The sequence below is a fragment of the Scardinius erythrophthalmus genome (genome assembly GCF_964197995.2).
Source record: "Scardinius erythrophthalmus genome assembly, chromosome: 17".
Classification (NCBI taxonomy): domain Eukaryota; kingdom Metazoa; phylum Chordata; class Actinopteri; order Cypriniformes; family Leuciscidae; genus Scardinius; species Scardinius erythrophthalmus.
The window spans coordinates 18,526,536-18,545,779 of record NC_138237.1 but is presented as its reverse complement, the minus strand read 5'-3'; the positions used below and the strand labels follow the sequence as shown (position 1 = coordinate 18,545,779).

At 37.8% G+C, this 19,244-nt stretch overlaps 2 protein-coding genes across 3 annotated transcripts; both read right to left on the bottom strand.

Moving 5' to 3' along the window:
- Positions 1–198: 198 nt before the first annotated feature.
- pcf11 (PCF11 cleavage and polyadenylation factor subunit) lies at positions 199–13,728 on the bottom strand. Its single transcript, XM_081391577.1, has 16 exons — positions 13,309–13,728; positions 11,284–11,409; positions 10,833–11,015; positions 10,569–10,730; positions 9,378–10,345; positions 9,087–9,270; positions 8,749–8,986; positions 5,074–6,437; positions 4,844–4,895; positions 4,580–4,696; positions 4,344–4,467; positions 4,033–4,216; positions 3,720–3,875; positions 2,136–2,228; positions 1,399–1,434; positions 199–1,186 (listed from the first exon to the last, which is right to left on the bottom strand). Exons 1-16 carry the CDS (start codon positions 13,474–13,476, stop codon positions 974–976), a joined length of 4,368 nt encoding a protein of 1,455 aa, XP_081247703.1. The 5' UTR covers positions 13,477–13,728; the 3' UTR covers positions 199–973.
- Positions 13,729–14,525: 797 nt separating this feature from the next.
- Positions 14,526–18,855, bottom strand: ddias (DNA damage-induced apoptosis suppressor). Of its 2 annotated transcripts, XM_081391576.1 has the most exons (5): positions 18,507–18,855; positions 17,482–17,643; positions 17,290–17,395; positions 15,697–17,196; positions 14,526–14,600 (listed from the first exon to the last, which is right to left on the bottom strand). In XM_081391576.1, the coding sequence occupies exons 1-5, from the start codon at positions 18,617–18,619 to the stop codon at positions 14,550–14,552; spliced, it is 1,932 nt and encodes a 643-aa protein (XP_081247702.1). In that variant the 5' UTR covers positions 18,620–18,855; the 3' UTR covers positions 14,526–14,549. The 2 variants fall into 2 exon arrangements, with proteins under 2 accessions (XP_081247702.1, XP_081247701.1); XM_081391575.1 differs by lacking the exon at positions 14,526–14,600 and having other exon boundaries at positions 15,200–17,196.
- Between the last annotated feature and the right edge of the window lie 389 nt (positions 18,856–19,244).

Below are 19,244 nucleotides of genomic sequence, written 5' to 3'. Positions count from 1 at the left end.
CATGTTAGTTGAGCAAGGTTTTATTTTCTTCTTAAGTAAAATAAATGCAATTTATTTGAAGGGTTTCTTTTAACATGAGTGCTAAACTATATAGTTTAAATATGGTTATTAATTTTATTGTATGCATAATATAGTGAGATTTCAAACAGACACACATGATATTGTAATATTCAGGACAGAATAACTGAACAGAGAATATTCCATTAGCACTGAAACTTTATTTAGGATTATGCATAAAACTGACAACTTTAAATCAATCAAAAAACACACAATAATCACTTTTCACACGACACTATTTCTTCTTTAGATTTTTATTGAATAATCCGCATAAAGCAAAATTGCCCTTTGAACCTCTGCAAAAGGAGAGAAAAAAACCACCCTGATTTTTTTTTTTCCATTTTGAACTAAACACATTACTCTTAACCAAATACAGTAGTAAACTCTGAAATAACTATTTACATATTGAGGTCAAGGAAATTCTCATTTATAATTTACAATCGGCCCCACATCTGGATTTAGGGGATTATCAATTACTGAAAAGGGATTTCCCTTGTTTTTTTTTTTGGAGACAAAAAAACAAAAACAAAAAAAAGTCTTTCATAAATTAGTATTCAACCACTGTTCACCATTCTCAAAGTTAGAACAAATGTCTCATTCTGAGAACCCAAAAAATTCAAACCTTTTTTTTTATCAATACTACACAAAGAATACCAAAAATATCTTTATTTATAAATTAAATTATACATATACATTTACCCCCAAATGTACATATTTTGCAGTACATTTCATTGGGCATTCACATGGCAAAATATACCTGAATTGTGCAGGCAAATACAAATACAAAAATGTATTTAAAGTGACTAGCTGAGGTCCCGGCCCCAGAGCGCTGCAATATAAAAATATCCTTCTTTACAAAAAACACAAAAGACCAGCTAAAGTAACCACAAAAAAAAGTGGCTAAAGAGCAGCAGAGTTAGAAAATAATTGCACTGGTTTGTGATTCGCCTTCTAACTTAACCTGAACCTCCTCTTTTACCATTGGTGCATCCGTATCGTCCTCGGGGGGCTCTTCTTTAATACTGGAGCATGACACCTCATCACCCTGCTCTTGTTTCAGGAAAGTTGTTAAAGGGTTTTCTGTAAGCATTTTATTGGGTGAGGGTGTGCAGTCCACAAAGGAGGATGTCTACGAAAAAAGGGAAGTGTTTTAATTGCCTAAATAGAAATTTTGATGGAATTATTTTCCACATAAATTAAATAAAGCTTTACACATAAGCAGAATCCCAAATAAGAGCATGTTTCAGCCACAGGACTTCAATGTGTAGGTGTGATGCATGTTAAGTTGATGGCATTCTCCATATGAAATACGAACAAGATAAACTACAAATCAACACTTACATTTTTGTAGTCTTCGTAACATGAGGGATGATATGTCTAAAAGAGGGGGAAAAAACAATTAAATGTTTTATCAAACATCAAAGCCACTGCTATTAAAGGTGCAGTATGCAATTTTTCAAAATTGTTGTTAAACACTTGATATTTGAAATCAACCTAAACAAACACCCCTCCCTTCATTGCTCCGCCCCCTTCGATGCAGGAACATGCAATGCAAGAGTGTCTCTTATCAGAGCAGAAGCAAAGCAAAATAATGCTTCACGGAAAATAAAGCAAAGATGAAGCACGAACAAGAAACAACAACAAACAGTTCACAAAATATATACAAGCGAGGTTTGTTGTTAGTCGCCAGCAGCACACACTCTACACCAATGTTACTCACATTAGGAGTAGAAACAACGCAACCTCTGCATTCTCGCTTGGGTCTCTCCAGCGCTGGACAGCTTATCTAATATTAGTGCGGGTCCTAAAGCTCTAGCCTGATCATAACCCTTCTTTTTCCAGTGTTATTCCTCTGAGCTTTTTACTTTTGTATTGTCTCTCTCAGCCTTCAACAGTCTTTATTCAAACCTCCCTCTTGCTTACTCTCTCCTCCCCCATCATGAGTGGACACGCCCCCTACTGCTAATTGGCTACAAATTTGTTGTGGTGTTCGGTCTTACAACAGTGTTTTTCAAAAATCACTTACTGCACCTTTAAAACATCTGAACAGCTCTTCTTTTCATTAGAAGATTTCTTACCTTTCCATCAACTCTGATGGCATTCTTGAGGTGCCACTCTTCCTCTTCCTCCTCCCAGTACATCTCAAATTGCTCCTGGCAAATCTCACATAGCTGAGGAGGAAGAGAGAGAACTTTTTAGTTCAGCAGGTACTTTTTAAATAAATAATTTTCTCTTAAAGGGTCATGAAACCCCGTAAAACATTTTATTGAGAGGTTAACGGACATATACACATGTAGTACATCAAAGAAAACAACAACAGCACTCATTATGCTTAGAAAGGGAAAAGTAAAATTTTTTTTGTAGCAATTTCGTTACTCTGGTTTAAAAAGCATATTTGAACCAACGTCATGAAAAGTGATGTATACGTGTGAATTCGGAGTGGTGATTGGAGCTTTTCTCCACATTATTCATAAGGATGAATTTAATCCAATCACTGCGCTGTATTATGCATGAGATCGCATTACAGCAGATAATTCAAATGTCACAAAAGACTGTTTCTGTTCGTTGACCTCTGCCTGTTCAGCTTTGCATTCAGACACATGTTGTAAGTGTATGTTGGTGCCCCCAACTGTTTTTTTCTTTCTTTCTCCACTCATCTTTTAATTATCAGTTGTCTGTATAATGAATGTGTTCTATGTCTGTTTTATTGGTTGTTGTCTCCCCTCTTCCCACCTACTCTTCCACAGCTTTGCTCACCCAAGTCTTTTTCAAATCTAAGGTGTGAACGTCCAGTAATAAAACATGGGGGTTTCATGTAGTGCTGGGCGGTTTGACCAAAAATCAACATCACGGTTTTTTTCTAAATTATGCCGGTTTCACGGTTTTTACCGGTTTTTTTTTTTGTGTGTTTTTTTTTTCTCAAGCATGATGGGTGTTTACCACATTTTCTACTGAGTGAGAGAGGAAATAGTGCAGTAGATTTACTTATAATGCCCTATTTTATTGTCATGAGTGAATATTATAGAAAAAATCCACACTAATATTAATAATACAGGTTTGCAAGGCTGTTTACAAAGAGGTGCCAGCAGGACGCGCTTTAGGAGCGGCAGAAACAGTGGTTTCCCCGGTAACGGCTGTACACAAAGCAGCAACGCTCATAAACACTGCTTTATCAGGAAAGATAAAGAAAGATTCAATCGTAATAACAAAGAAACTTTTCTTAAGACCGTCAGTTCACTTCAGATACGTTAATACAGTATAAAAACACGCGCGCCGCAAGAAAAAAAGACTCTCACCCCCACACGTCTCGTGCCCATTCTAGTCAATGCTTGTGTTTCAGATCGAAGCTTCCCAGAAGCGGCTCTCCGCGCCGCTTCGCTAAATATAGACGCCTGGTCTATTTTGACGCACCACGTGGAGGACGGAATAAAACCTTGTCGCAGCCGTAATGCGCCGCAGACGTGTGTTGTAAATGAGGGGTGAGACTGTGTCGCGCAGCGCCGCGTTCCGATTAAAGCGACATACACCGGTTTTGCGGTATATTAAAAATTCATATCGTAACAAAAATAAACACCGGTATTCGGTATGAACCGGTAAACCGCCCAGCACTAGTTTCATGACGCTATAAACTATGAATAAGCACACACAAGCCTTTGCCTTACCTCATGAACGACATCCTTAGCAGCTTTTACACTCTGGAACTCTCTCTCTTTGGCTGCTTCCTGCGTTTTCTGTACAACCTCTTCATGAACTTTTTCAAAGAACTGACTCTTTGCCCTCTCCTCAAGATCAGCGATTTCCTCAAATTCAATCCAATCCTAATAGACACAGCATTTCTTCATGTCAGATATTATAGATATATTATTATAAACATCCTTTGTTCCCTGACCACCTTTTCAAGAGGTCATCAGTTATTTCCGTAATACAATTTTCAGAATAAATAAAAAATAAAAGGAATGATAAAAGACTACATACCGTCAGACTGTAGTACCAACGGCGATGTGTAACTTTCTTACTGATGTCCTTCTCGGAACGATTCTGCCTGTAGTGCCAGTCCAAATGATCCGCATACACATCTGTCTGAGATGCAGTAAAACGCATGCCGCAGGAATAGCACTGGATTCCAGTATATAGTTTGGTGATAATGCTGTCATGTCTCCTAAATTAAACAAATTTAGCAAAACAGCAGGTCTCATTAAACCATTTTTCATTGTCACACAATAATACAGATATTTCTATCAGCTTCACTTGTGTCTAAACTCCAAAGAGTATGTAGATGTGCATACTGTTTCATGTCATCCAAAACAAAGCCAGTCAAATCTGGGACATTTTCATCTTCCTCTTGTTCCTCCTCCTCCTCCTCTTCTTCCTCTTCAGGCACAGATAAAGTCTGACTTGCTAATGTGGGGTCTAAAATAGATTATATATAAAAAAAAACCTTTAAATAGGTTCATTTGAACTATAAGAGTGTAGAGCAATTACTTGTCCAAAAGTAAGAAGTGAAATAATACAGTATGCTTACCAGTGGTTGAGTCTGTTTGTGCAGGTTTTATTAATTCAAAGGATATAAGTTTTGAAAACAGATCGTTCACATCTATTTGTCTGAATGACTCGGGCTCAGGCTGTGGAAACTGGGAACCTAAATCAACAATTCACAAACTATAATAGAGGTCTAAAGTAGACATTACAATCAATAAAAATAAAAATGTAGGCTGACAAGTTAACAGTAGTGTATAATTATGTTTCAGGATATGCAAACAAATAAAAATAATGAAGACATTCTTACCAGGCTGGAAAGACATTTGGTTTGGTGGCATGAAGGGTTGAGCTCCCATCATCTGAAAATACACAAGACAAATAAAATAAACAAAACATTAAATATTCAAGTATAAAGGGATAGTTCACCCAAAAATGTAAATTCTGTCAATTTACTGATTGATGAAATGATGACAGAATTTTCATTTTTGGGTGAACTATCCCTTTAACAAGAAAACTTCTTGAGTAAGGGATACTTACAGGCTGAGGAACACTAACAACACCTGGACCAGGGAATGGAGCAGGTCTAAATGAACCTTGGAAATCTGGTGTAGGGCCTGGCACACTAAAGTTGGATGCTTGTGAAACATTTTGCTGCATGGGAAACTGTTGAGCTGGGCCACCAAACGAGTTCATGGGTGGCATGTTGAAATTGGGTGGTGGTACAGCAGGGTTTATCACAGGAGCTTGACCCTGAGTTTGATCGTACATTGTTGGCTCCTGTGGTCTCAGCTGGTTTGGAATATTTGGACCGCAGAATCTTGGAGGACCTTGAGGGTCATATCTTGGCATAACAGGCGGTGTATCAAATCTTAAGGGTTCAGGCTGCACCGGGTTCTCAAAGCGCATCCCACCTGACGGACTATCAAATCTGACTGCACCCTGCTGTTCATCAAAATTCATTAGTCTGGCCGGGAACCGTGGTTCCTCGTATCCTGGTGGACCATGTGGCATGTGAGGATTGTCAAACCTTGATGGATTAACAAATCTGTTTTGGTGCATCTGGTGATCGTAATGAATTGGGGCTTGAGGGTCAAATCTTACCATGTTATGAGGCTCTATGTATCTCATTGGCCTGTGTGAAACTGCTGGGCTGTTAAATCTCACAGGTCTTTCATGGGCTTTGGGAAATCTTTCAAACCGGTGAGGGGCATCAAAGCGATGTCCAGGATACCTTACAGGCCCACCAGACCCATCAAATCCAACTGTATTGCCTTCGTACCGAGGAGGAGCATAAGGTATTGGAGGACCATCTAATCTTGGCTCTCTCATCTGGCTAGGTGGCCCATCAAAGGGAGCTTGAGAACTCTTATATCCATCAAATCGTTGAGAAACATTCGGTCCATCATGCCGTGGCGCATTTAACTGTGCCATGGGTCCTTCTGAGGAGTGAGTCGGTGTATTCCCAGGAGATTCATTATGATTTAGTCCACTTCTTCCCTGTTCCAAGAAATGATCGTGCCTTGGAAGACCCTCTACACTTATTGGACCATCATCTGGGCCTGTACCAGAGTGAACGCTGTTGGGACTTTCAAAACGTGGGCTGATGTCTCCGTCAGGCTGTTGATCCATTTCAACTGGAGATGATGCCCGTTCAAAATTCAATACTGTGGATTTTCCACAGGTCCCATCCAAGCTGACTGGGCTTGGCGAATTTCTGAAAGTGGATCCTGTACATGATGGAGGCCTGTCAGTTCTTCTAGGATCTTCATGGTCAGAGACTGGCTTTATGACATCACCAGACATTTTATGCACATCTGAGCTCTCACTGTATCGTTCAGTCACTTCATGATGAGGCTGATAGAGCAATATATCATGCAAAGGAGAATGCCCCTCTTTTCGCACTGTGGAGATGGACAAATGAAAATAAAAAAATAATTCAAATCAAGACTCCAACACAAAAACCAACAACATGAAAAACTTAGAGCATGTTTGCATTTGTCATGGTAAATTGTTCAAAATAAAATTACAATTACAAGTCTGTCTGTCTGTATGTCTGTCTGTTATTCGCATATCTCTCGAACCGTTAGTCCGATGGATTTCAAACTTGACAGGTGTATTGCTACGGGCACAAGTAAGTGCAGTGCCAAGTTTGACGTTGTTTGGATGAGAAATGCAAAATATATCGTTAAAAATACCAGTAAAAGAAGCACTTAGAAGGTTGTGGTTTAAAAATAAACATTCTGACATTAGAGGGTTGTATCGGTCAAAGGCCCCGTCCACACTACTATTTACTCTGTTCTCCGTTTTAGTTTAGAAACTGAGAATTAAAACGAATACAATCGCCGTCCACACCAGTGTTTTAGCTGCGTATTAGAATTGATCTCCGTCCACATTAAAACGACTGAAAACGCGGATCACGTGACCATTCACCAACACTGATGCCCATGCGCGTGCCGGTGTAAACACAACTTCATTGATAAAATTATCCCACCATGCGCTGGTTCTTCCCGGGTTAACCCAAAACCGACACTCCATGTACGGTCAATACCGCCGCTGCACACGGGAATTGTCACAGATCGCTCGCCTCTGGCGCATGTAGGCAGTTATAGCATTGTAAAATGCAGAATTTACTTGCACAACAGCTGCTAGCAAAGATATACGCCATGACTGATGACACCCAATCATAGAGCCGAGCATGAGCCTCTACTACATCATCGTTTCTAAACTCCTCCGTTTTGACCCGTCCAGACTAAAACGCACTCCGGAGATTCAAAACGAAAAACGGGTCGGCAGTGTTTCTAAACTTCACCGTTTTGGGTCTCCATTTTTACCGTTTTAAGGCCTGTTCACATCAAGGGACGATAACTATAAAGACAACGATAAAGATATCATTCTAAAAATCGTTCTCCATATTAAAGAATAACAGAGTTCACACCACAACTATAACGATAAAGATATGAGGAACGATATCGTTGGGATCACTTTCAGAACGATTTTTTTTCCAGCTGTCAAACGATAAAACACTGACAGCCAATCAGAATCCATTCTAGCAGGTCATCCATTTACGCTACTTTGAAACCGCAGCGCGGGCGCGCGCGTGCTTAAAATAAAAAGACCGTTATCGGTCGTTGGTGTGTACGCATATATAGTTATCTTTATCGTTATCACGCTTGGTGTGAACGGGCCTTTAGCGTGGACGGGAGGTGCAAACGTAGCAAAAGGTCTCCGTTTTTAAACGAAAACGCAGTAGTGTGGACGGGGCCAAAGAAGCCCCAAGAAGGTTGTGGTTTAAAAATAAACACTCTGATATAAACACTTGGCCATCATTTGTAGTAACCTATTCACAAACTGTTTGCTCAAGCGTAGCATTTTTTCGGAGTTCACTGTGTAGCCTGCCCCCTGAATTGTTGCGTTTACATCTGTATATTATATATATTTATAAATTGCGGGAACATATTTCTGTCTGTGTATTTGTGTCTGTGTGTGTGTGTGTGTGTGTCTGTCTGTGTCTGTTATTCGCATATCTCTCGATCCGTTAGTCTGATGGATTTCAAACTTGACAGGTGTCTCACTACGGGCATGAGTAAGTGCAATGCCAAGTTTGACGTTGTTTGGATTAGAAATGCAAAAGATATGGTTAAATATATATCGAAAAAAGAAGCACGCAAGTAGCGTTTTCTCGGAGTTCACTGTGTATCCTGCTCCCTGAATCGTGTAGTTCAATTTTCCACATTTATTGTTTGTCATTATGTCAGTATCAGTATTTGCTTTCTACCATGCACAAATAAAAATGTCACAGAACTTTTGCTGTGTAATTGTAACAATGAGCACTCAAACACACCAAACCAACAATTACTAAAAACACACACAAAAACTGATTTTGCACGGGCACTTTGCACTGCTCCCTGAATCGACGCGCTTATTCATTTGTGGATGTTAACTGAATCTGTAAGTCAGCTATGCTGTTTACTTCTGAATATTATATTTCATTCTGGTGCGCTTAACGTTATCGCTACTGTGTAATAGTAGCCTATGCTATTCACCAACTAAACATATCCTATTCAATGCGTTCACAATCTCTTTCACGGGCACCAAACCAACAATTACTAAAAACACACACAAAAACTGATTTTGCACGGGCATTTTGCACTAGTATGTAATATTAAAAAACAAAAAGTGTTACAATTCACATACAAATAGGACAATTCTTACCTGGGCGAAGGAGCTGTGTTCTTTTTAACTTTGACTTATGCTCAAGATAAGAGAGCGCCGCATCAGAAATTGTTCCCAATCCTTTCTTTTTTGATGGATACACTCCCTCATCACACGATTCATCCCAAGAGTCAGACCGCTGTCTTTCCTCTTGATACTGAAAGAGTTGGTTTATTTGATGGGCTACATTGAGGAATTCATCATTGGAAATTTCACCCTCAGCATGCCTTTTGCTAGCCTGAAACAAAACATGGTCAGTTTAGCAATATTCTAGAGTAATAATGTATTAGACCAAGAAAACTGTATTACAAAACGGTTAAAAAATTAAACTGTCCCACCTTTCGCAAAAGATTGCGTTTACTTGCAGAATTGAGTGCTTCTGGTATTTGTATGTTGCTATCAACACTCAAGCGATGTTGCTTAGGTGTACGAGGTGTGGATGGTCTTTGATTAGTGTTCCAAGTCTTGTGTCTCTGGGGGCCCAGTCGTCCATCTGAAAGCTCTGGATTTGACTGTTTGGGACTGTTAACACAATTTTTTAATTTGAATGAGGTTCAACTTTGAGCTGAAGTTCAATTTTAGAAAGACGAAAAGTGTAATGAATGGTTTAAAAAAAAATAGTCACTTACTGTTTATTTTCTTCCCATCCACTCCTCCACCTCTTGCCATCTTTTGTGTCTTTATGCTCTGCAGGAGAAATTCTCTGCTGTGGTCCATCTTTCTGATCAGCAGGTCTATCCTCAAGCGGCCTTTTTGATCGTCTTGATTCTGGGGGGCTTTTCTTAGTACTTCGTTCATCTCTTATACTCGACTGTGGAAAAGCATCATCATTATGTGGATGTTTACTTAGTCTAGCCTTTCCAGACTTGGGGGGTGGAGTAATACTCCTGGTTTTTCTCTTTGGAGATGATCGCCTTTCTTTTCTTTTGGGAGAATGTAACGGTGGTGAACGTGATCTTGACCGAGACCTTTTTCTAACATTTGCTTTGTTCACTTTAATTTCTTTTTTTACAAAGGTCTCAAGCCTTCCTTGCTTGTTTAGAGAGCCATTTATAAGCTTGCCCCTGGACTTTAGATTATCCAAGTTTTTGACACCTTCATCCCGCTCTTTCTTCTCTGAACTTCTTTTCTTGTCTTTATCCTCATCTTTTGAATCTGTCCTTTCATGCATCTGCTTATGTAGCCTTGGGTCCTTCTTATTCACTTCAGCTGCCTTTGAATGTTCAGACTCCATTCCTCTGGGTCTGACAAGGACACCTTTTCCAGATGGTGACATGGACTTGGATTTAGGTCTTTCCTCTATGGTAGAGGTATCCTTTTTTGGAATCCTCAACTTACTTGGTCTTTCAGCTGAGACTTGTCCTCTTTTTCCTGATGTATTCAGAAAGCTTGGTGTAACCTGACTATCCTTCTTATGCATCACTTGTTCCTTTGCATTTACAGCTGTGGCACCAGGTCTATTTAATCTAGGATCTCTGGTTGACAATTTTTCTGACGGTGCTGGAAGCCAAGGTTTGGTCTGTGGTGCAGGAACCGTTTGACTGAAACGGACTGGAGCACTGGCATTGTGGTTTGAAGCAATAGCAGGACTGGCAGCCTTGAGGACAAAAATAGTAATTCTCTTTTAAAAGTGTTTTAGGCACACATCAAGACGTATGAAGAATGTTGATCCAACTGCATTAGACCAACTACAGCTTCTATGCAGTCACATTACATAACACTAGTTCTTGACAAATCAAATCATTTTAAAACAGCAAATACTGACTTGCAGCAGACTTTACAGTTCAGCTTGTTATAAAGCATGTGTCTATTAAACTCACCAACTGAGCTTTTGTTTGTTCAAGTTCAAGCTCTATCTTCTTTTGCTGAAGTTCTAACAACTGCTTTTGCTTTGCAAGCAGCTGTTGTCTTATCATTTGCTCTTGTGTCAAGCTCGGAGCTGGAGGTTGTGGGGCAGGAGGCTTTGGAGATGTTTCATCAGTCTATGCAAAGAGAAAAGCATACATTTCAGATAAACCATAGCAGCACATATCTTCCCACTCCTTGGAAATTAAAGGATCAGTCAGAACTCCTCTAATGCTTACCGGTTTTAAAAATTTTGGGTTGACATGAATGCTGGCATTCACATTTGGTGGCAATGGTTTTATAGGCCAGGCAGGATCTATAGAGTTCACACGCACATCTAGTGCATATAGCTTCTTCAAGGGGAAAATTTCATCCCATGTGGAACGCAATTTGAAGAGACTTTTTCTAGTGGCCTCATCCACCTAAAGTGAATCAAAAAGAAAGGGGGGGAAAGAATATCTGACTCCTCCATTTATTCTCACATAACACTGACAAAACTATATAGATTACCATTCAAAAATTAAAAAAAGTAAAAAAAAAAAAAAAAAAGGAATGATTACTATTAAGGAATTAAACAATATATCAAGGTGAAGGAATTAATAAGCACTACACAGTATTCTAAATGAGGACAAAGCACATGACGTTCAATCAGAAGTAACACCATGGACACAAATTCAAAGAATTATGTACCTTCTCAAATACACAAATAAAGGAATTGACTAGGTTCTTAGCAAACACTTCAAGGTAATCCCCTCCAACATTCTTCACTATGGAATCCACTAAGTACAAAACTGGGAGCTTCTCACCAGGTGCCGCCTAAAGTGATAGAAAACTGACAAGTTTAGAGAACAACAAGGGAGAAATGCAAAACCACATTGAATTAGTTTGAGGTTACTAAATGGTATAAGTTTGAATTAAAAATACTGGAACAAAAGACAAAAACCAAGCACTTAGGGTGAAGTCCACGGTTTTGCATTGAAAAATGAAAATCCTCAAAACCAGATCCATCAAAAATCAGGGGAAAGTTCTCAGATGCAGGTACGAAAAACATCCATGTCCCAGGTAAAAGAAAAAAGCTTCTTCAAAGTCCAAGCTTCATGCTCAGTCCATCAAGCAGGAATTTTTTTTTTGTTAGGTTGTCAGTACAATTTAGTTTGTTACTGGTATCACTTTATAAACTCCAGTTTCACAGAGAATTTTAGCAAGAAGCCCAAGCCCTTTAGACAAAAAATAAAGGGATGAAGCTAATTTCACTTGTTTGTTTTTCTTGATCAAAAATTCAACTCCACTTAAACTCAAGTTTAGATTTGATCTTCGTATTGGGGGACGGGGGGGCCTTGGTCTTTACATTTTACACAATTCCAGAAAAAGGTCGACAAGTTGTGACCAACATGCCACAGTGCAGAGAGCAGTTTTTGCAAAATTCCTTAATTTCTTTCTTTTAGTAATTTTTACACATTCAACATTGGAATGTCATTGGACAGGACACAACACCAATGCATATGATTTTGTATTAAAGATCATTTAGATTAGACTGAAATCAATATAGCAAACATTACCACAAAAAATACACTGGGAAATAAAGACAAAAGGACATTTCACATAGTTTATTGTCACAGTTGTATACCATTTATTAACATTTCAGAAAATAATGGAAATTTACTCAGCAATCTAACACCCCAAACCCTTTATTGGTTCAAGTACAAAGCAATTTGAATGGCGCACATTTGTATTAAAGACTTTAAATCCAGACGTGCTCATTTTCATGGAGCAGTCCAACACGACTATTCGAAATAGTGCAAGATTTCAAATAGATTGGAAACAAACAAGGATAATATGAAAGTTTTCCACGAATTTTTTTAGTAATACCCAGCCATCTATGTAGATAGGGAGCAAACCACGTGTACCAGCTGATGAAAAGACATGACTACAACCATGGGTATGCAAATGCTTATACCTGATTAATTTATAAGTGAAAGGACAGAGCGTATTGAATATCAGCATTTCTAATCAACACAACTTTACAAAATTACTATTTGTGCAAAGTACACATTGAATAAAAAAAACTTAACTATAAAACGACGATCGCTGGGTTGATTACATAACACTGAAATGTCGAATCATTCTTATCTAGGGTTCTTGTGGATAAATTAAGAGTCATACAACAGTGAAATTAATTACATTTCACCAGATAATTATATATGGACATAGAAAAATGTTTAACCTACTGAAACGTTGGCTTAAAGCAATACATCAAATTGGTATTAACATAACTTAGAAGCGTGACTGTAGCGAGCTGCTATCATTATCCTATAATCGTATTGTGAAGGGAAACATGGATTATTAACTTCAAGCCAAATGTGCGTCAACAGTAAGTCCGACTTTATGACCAACTGGAACCCAACAAGCAGATAAACATGCTGCTCCAACTGGACTAATTTGGGAATGTGGAACGGTGTCTTTTCTAAGCCAGAAAACAGAGCATTCTGACTGATAATAAATACAATTATTTATATCATGATAAATTAGTAAGTAGTTAACGATAATATAGCGTCAAAATGTTTTACGTCGATTTAGACAATGTAATTAGCTAACTCGCCGTGCTACCGCCATGTTACTGGCCTCATGTCATGTCGTCATTTAACTAACTGGCCACACTCGAGCTACAAGACGATGACTGAAACAAAACAAAAATAAATCTATTTTCATAAAAACCTTGGCAATTTGTGCTTCAATAATTGCGACGATATCCTTGGCGAACTGGATGTTTTCTTCGGCTAGAATGGTGAGCATGTTGATGTGCGGTTTGCTGTTGAAAGTCAGATCTTCCAGCGAGGACTGATACTCGCGGCAGGCGTCCTCCCTCGCGCCTTCGTCCGACATCTTTGAGCCGTTGATTCGAAGGCTGTAGCCACACAATTTAAACTATTATACAAACATTAGTTGCAACACAGTCCTCTTAAACATCTGTATTTCGTCTTGGTTTCCTTTGTACGTCGAATGCCGTCCTGTGACTCCTCACGTCTTGCTTTTTTGTAACGATATTTCTTGTTTCTGTTGAGCGTTGCAAAATGTCCGTCGTACTTCAGCGGACACTACGCGTCATCTGAAACGTTTTATAGTTGAACGCGCGTCACTGCTTCCCGATTGGCTGTGCTGAAACGCACGAATTCGATTGGGTAATGAAAACTTTGCTCTTAATGTCATTGGTCAAAACAGAACCAGTATATTCAAGAAGAGCCTATCAGAATTAAATAATTACATAAATCAATAAAATCTCAAAAGAGTACAATGTCGTCATCACCTTGAATTTAAGATACACACTGTAGAATAATTTGCATAGAAGAGAGGTTCAGTGGGTTCAAAATAATATAGAGCATTATTTTCTACACAAGGTATAGGCAGACTTATGGAAATTATAAACCTATATTTTTTTGGATTATAATTGTCTATTTTGAATACATAAGCATATCTGAAGTATTGATATACACAAATGGTCCAGTCATTTTAAGACAAATTGGGGGTCAACCTAGGACAAATTGCAACAGAAGCAAACTTAACTGAGTCTACATCCTCAATATGTCCTGAGTAAGGGGGAAAAAAGTCCCTAATAATCCCATTAGGGGATAGTTTTGATAAAGACCCACAATTTTTTAACCTTTACATATCACCATGAAAATTACTGAGTTGATTACTTACATCTAGACAAACAAAAAATGTATTACAAGTTTTTTAAAATTGTTTGTTAACATGGGCACACGGTGCATAATCTAATTATGTATGTGCTAATTTGCATAAATACCACAACAGATCTAAACATTGGGTATAGCCAGGTGAAAATATCTTGTTGAATCTTGTTTACATATAACAGTAAAATACTTAATGTTAAGGTCTGAATGGAACCCATTAATTAACAGAGACAGGAAGAAGTACTTTAAACCAGCATTTATTAATTATTATTGCAGAGATGGGGTTTGGGGCTGGGTCCGTGTTTCTGGGGGATGAGTCTGAGGGAAGAACAGGAGACAAGGGTAAGGAGAATGCAGAAGACAAAAGGTAGGTAAAATAAAAAAAGTGAACCCCCAGAAACAGTCTCATGGACCCAGCCCCAAACCCCATCTCTGCAATAATAATTAATAAAGGCTGGTTTAAAGTACTTCTTCCTGCCTCTATGTATTAATGCTCATGGGTAGCCTAAATGGGTTCCATTCAGACCTTAACATTAAGTATTTTACTGTTATGTGCAAACAAGACATTTTCACCTGGCTATACCCAATGTTTAGATCTGTTGTGGTATTTATGCAAATTAGCACATACATAATTAGTTTATGCACCGTTTGTCCATGTTAACAAACAGTTTAAAAAAAACTTGTAATACATTTTTTGTTTGTCTTGATGTAAGTAATCAACTCAATCAATTTCATGGTGATATGTAAACGGTCAAAATTTTGGGGGCTTTTTCTAAACTTTCCCCTAATGGGATTCTTCGGGGCTTTTTTCCATATTGAGTATACAAAACCAGTTGTGTTTGCTTCTGTTGCAATTTGTCCTACCTTTTTTCATAAAATGACTGGACTAAAAGCAAAATGGACACAATTTTAATGACCAAGCATGTTTTTTCACCCTTTTTATTGTACATTTGTAAGTGAGAACATTGACTATCAAACACGTAAAGTCAGTGTTTAATTATGAATACATAATAAGGTCATAAGAATAGATTATTCTGAGTAAGTATAGTAAAGTTTTTTTTTCTAGAAAAAAAAAAAATTTCAATTTTAAATTCTTTATAAATTATTTGAACAGTTATTTACACCATTTCATACTTAGAAAATAGTTTATTTGCAATTACATTTACAAAACAGAACAAATATATTTTAATTCATCTCTCTCTATTTTAATTCAAAATGAATTTTCAAAAAGATCTCTGGACCATTCATTTACAGATAAATTACAACTTGCATCCTGCTTGTCAGTCTCGCCTGAGAAACCCTCAGACCCAACTGTCAGCAGCTGATCAAAATGTTGTCTTTTATCACTTAACCCCAGATCTGTGATCTTACTTGGAATCTCACATTTAATTGCTCTGGAGCACAGTGAGCTTACACGTCTTCGGGTTCGCCCGGTCTTCTGTTCACATGAGTGCTGATGATAAGAAACTGGGGTGGACTGCAAACATGGTGAAAACAGCAGGGAACCTGAAACTCCAGGCTCTGATGTGTTGACATTCCTCGGTTCATTTACTTTAGAAATCTCTGTCACATCCGAAATGTTCATGTCCACACTGCTTTGACCAGAAGCAAACAAGTCTACAGAGCAATTGTACTTCTCTCCATGGTCATCAAACACAATCAGTTCCTGCTTGACTTTGCAGTTTCCAGAATGGACCTCACTTTGTGCACAGTGCCTGAAATATTTGCTCTCTTCATGGTTTACTGAACAAAAAGTCACAGATGGTCTGCTTTTGGTTAATTTTCTTCTTTTTAAAGTGCGTTTTTTGTTAGAAAAAGACAACCGGTTGTTTGTAGGGTGATTAAATGCACACATAATGTCTGGACTAAAATGCATTGTATTTTTTAGCTCTGAAGAATTGGCTGGCTTAGCAATGTTCATCTTCATTTCAAGATTTTCTGGACACTCATTTTCATCGTTCTCTTTCCAGTTTATATTGTTCACATTGCTCATTGGTGAGGACAATTCATCACCACAAAGAGGCATTTGTGCAGTCTTTGAGATACAGCTTATGACCACTGAATTTTCTCTCAGAGAGCATCTATTTTGCACTTGAATCATTTCATCTATTTTACCTGAACTGCATTCATTTGTGTCATTTATCTCTGATATCTGAGGCTCAACCCTGACAAAATCTAGTAAGCTTTCCGATAAAGGCGCATCTTCTAAATCAAAACATACATTTTGAACAAAATGACTATCAAGTGACTTCTCATGAAAAGATGAATCATAATCGTCCCTGGATTTAGCTCTTACAAGGCAGTGTCCGGATGTAGTTATTTCAGAATTATTTTCACAGGAAAAGGTGCTCAATGGATTCATAGTGTCACACGCAGTAAAACCGTTCAAGTGTGCTGATGATTCAAACATGTCAAAGCTTGAGGAAAAAGATTTTTGTTTTTCATTCTTCAGTTCATCCTTTATACAATTAACATGCTTCAACTGACTGCTGTTGTTTTGACATGTGCTTTTGCATGTTCTTATCTCTTCTTTCTTTGGTGAAAAAATATTACGATCACAGTCTCTGGACAGCTGATTACTTGATTCCTCCGGAGGGAAGCGTAAGCCGGGTGATTGCCATGGGCTTGAGATTGTGAATCCTTCACTGCTGGGTTGAGAATCCAGCCTTGCACATGATGGAGGAGTATAATCAAATCTGTTGAGTTCATCTCTTTGTGAACTTTGTGAGTCTTTCTGTTGTGATGGACGGATATCGTTTGCAGATTCAGAACAGCACAAATGTGAATTTGCTTGCAAGAGGTTTTTAAAATAAGCAATTACAGTACATCCCATCAAAGACTCACATGGAGAAATGATTTGGCAGGCCACTAACTGTCCAGACAGCGAAGAAGTTTTGGCATTATTATGAGGAACCTGTTAGGAAGGAACAAGAAATAAGCAAAGTAAATAAACAAAGCAGATAATCTAGATGCCCCACCCTAAATTAAATGAAGAAATTCTTCATACCTTTAATCCAAATATGACACATCTTCCTATAAAGCAGTCTTCCACAGCTTTGACAAGCAGTTGTTGAACAGTATGTGTGCCATCAGTTTTCTCTGAATCAACAAAACTGGGAAAATCACATTTATATCAGCAATGAATCAACAGAAATGCTTGTTAAAAACGTTTACAATTTGTAAATGCTTCAAAATATACCGTTGAAGGCAACCAGCAGTAATGCCAAAGAAGGGATTTAAACAGCCACCGAATACAGTCACACCAAATATATCTTGGTTTCTGGACACTTTAAATGACAGCCTGTATCTGTAGTCCACATTTTGTAAGTCAGATGTGAATCCACACCTTCCACATGTTGCCCTAAAGATATTGATACAGGAGTTAAACACTCATTCATAATGTTCAGACGTTTTTTATTTATTTAGTCAAGCAAAGTCAAGTCACCTTCATTAATATAGCGCTTTTAACAATATGAATTGTTTCAAAGCAGCTTTACAGTGATAATAGGAAATTACAGTAACAGAGATTGCTTTGGCTTTACAGCAGCTCTAGGATAAAGTTATTGTCCAGCTAAAGTTAGTTTTGATTAATTGATTCACTTCCGTTGCGAAGATCATTAGTTATTAATTTAGGGGCCGCTAACATGACACCTTTCTAACAGAAAACTAGGGATGCACCAATACCATTTTTTCCAGAACGAGTCCGATAACGATACCTGTATTTTCACTGCATTTGTCATTTTTAAATGTATTGGTCGAGAAACCAAATGGCTTAATTTCTTCATCAAATTAATATTTCCTTCAGTTATTTTGATGCTTAATTAAGCCTGCTAAAAGGCATTGTATGAGCTTGTTACTTTCACTCTCACTTCAATTTATAATATACACTCACTCAGACAAAAGTAATTATGTTAGGCTATACCTTATTTTAAGGTGTCATTGTTACAGTGTAATTATACATTTAAGTACTGAGTAATAATAATTAACTACATGTACTTACTATTGGTAGGATTAGGATTTGGTTGAGGGTTAGTTGCATGTAATTATGCATAATTGACTGTTATTACTATGGTAAGTACATGAAACATATGTAACAAGGACACTGTAAAATAAAGTGTTATCATGTGTTACAGCAATAGTAATTACACTTTTTTTTGACACTTTCATCAAATACATTGCAAAAAAAGCTCAGAAAAATTGGTCATCCGAACTCTTGTCTCCTACCTTTTGCTTTCCTGTATTAATCTGGACAGACAGCCTTTGCAGCACGGATATAAAAAACAAGAGTCTTGCAGAGAAATTATTGTGCAACTCACAAGAGCCCGTGTATTGCTCATGAGTGCTTAAACTACTAGCAAGGTTTACAAACATTGATCATGATGTCGTTATTCTCTACAACGAAAAAGATGACTCCTATCGTATATATTTTTACATTTACACCTAAAATATTAAAGAAATAAAATAATAAAGGATTTCATTTAAACGTAAAGGATCAGAAAAAAAGTAAGCTACAACAAAACAACAAGGACGATGAGTTTCTTCCTCGTTTGTTTTATCTCTCATTCCCCAGGAAGCACAGCGCCATCTACCGTACATTATTATGAATGATATATGGCGATCTATGTAGTTTTAAAGCAAATATTATTTTTAAACATTTTAATAGTATTATATTTCAGGTTTAAATGAGTGAAACTTTGTGAACACGTTGATGCGATATGTGTTAATGCGCTTTGTTCATACCATCATTCATACTGCAGGTGTCAGTGTTGCTTGTGAGATAGCTGGGTGCGTGATGGCAGTGGTGGGATTTTGATTCATAATGAATCGATTCTTTTGATTTACCAAAAATATCGATATCTCGCATGCTGTCCGATCGCGATATTGTAAGTCTCTGAATGCAGAAAAACGGTGTCTCTTTGTTTGTTTGTTTGTTTAAAAGAGAGACGTTCAGTGAACGAAAAA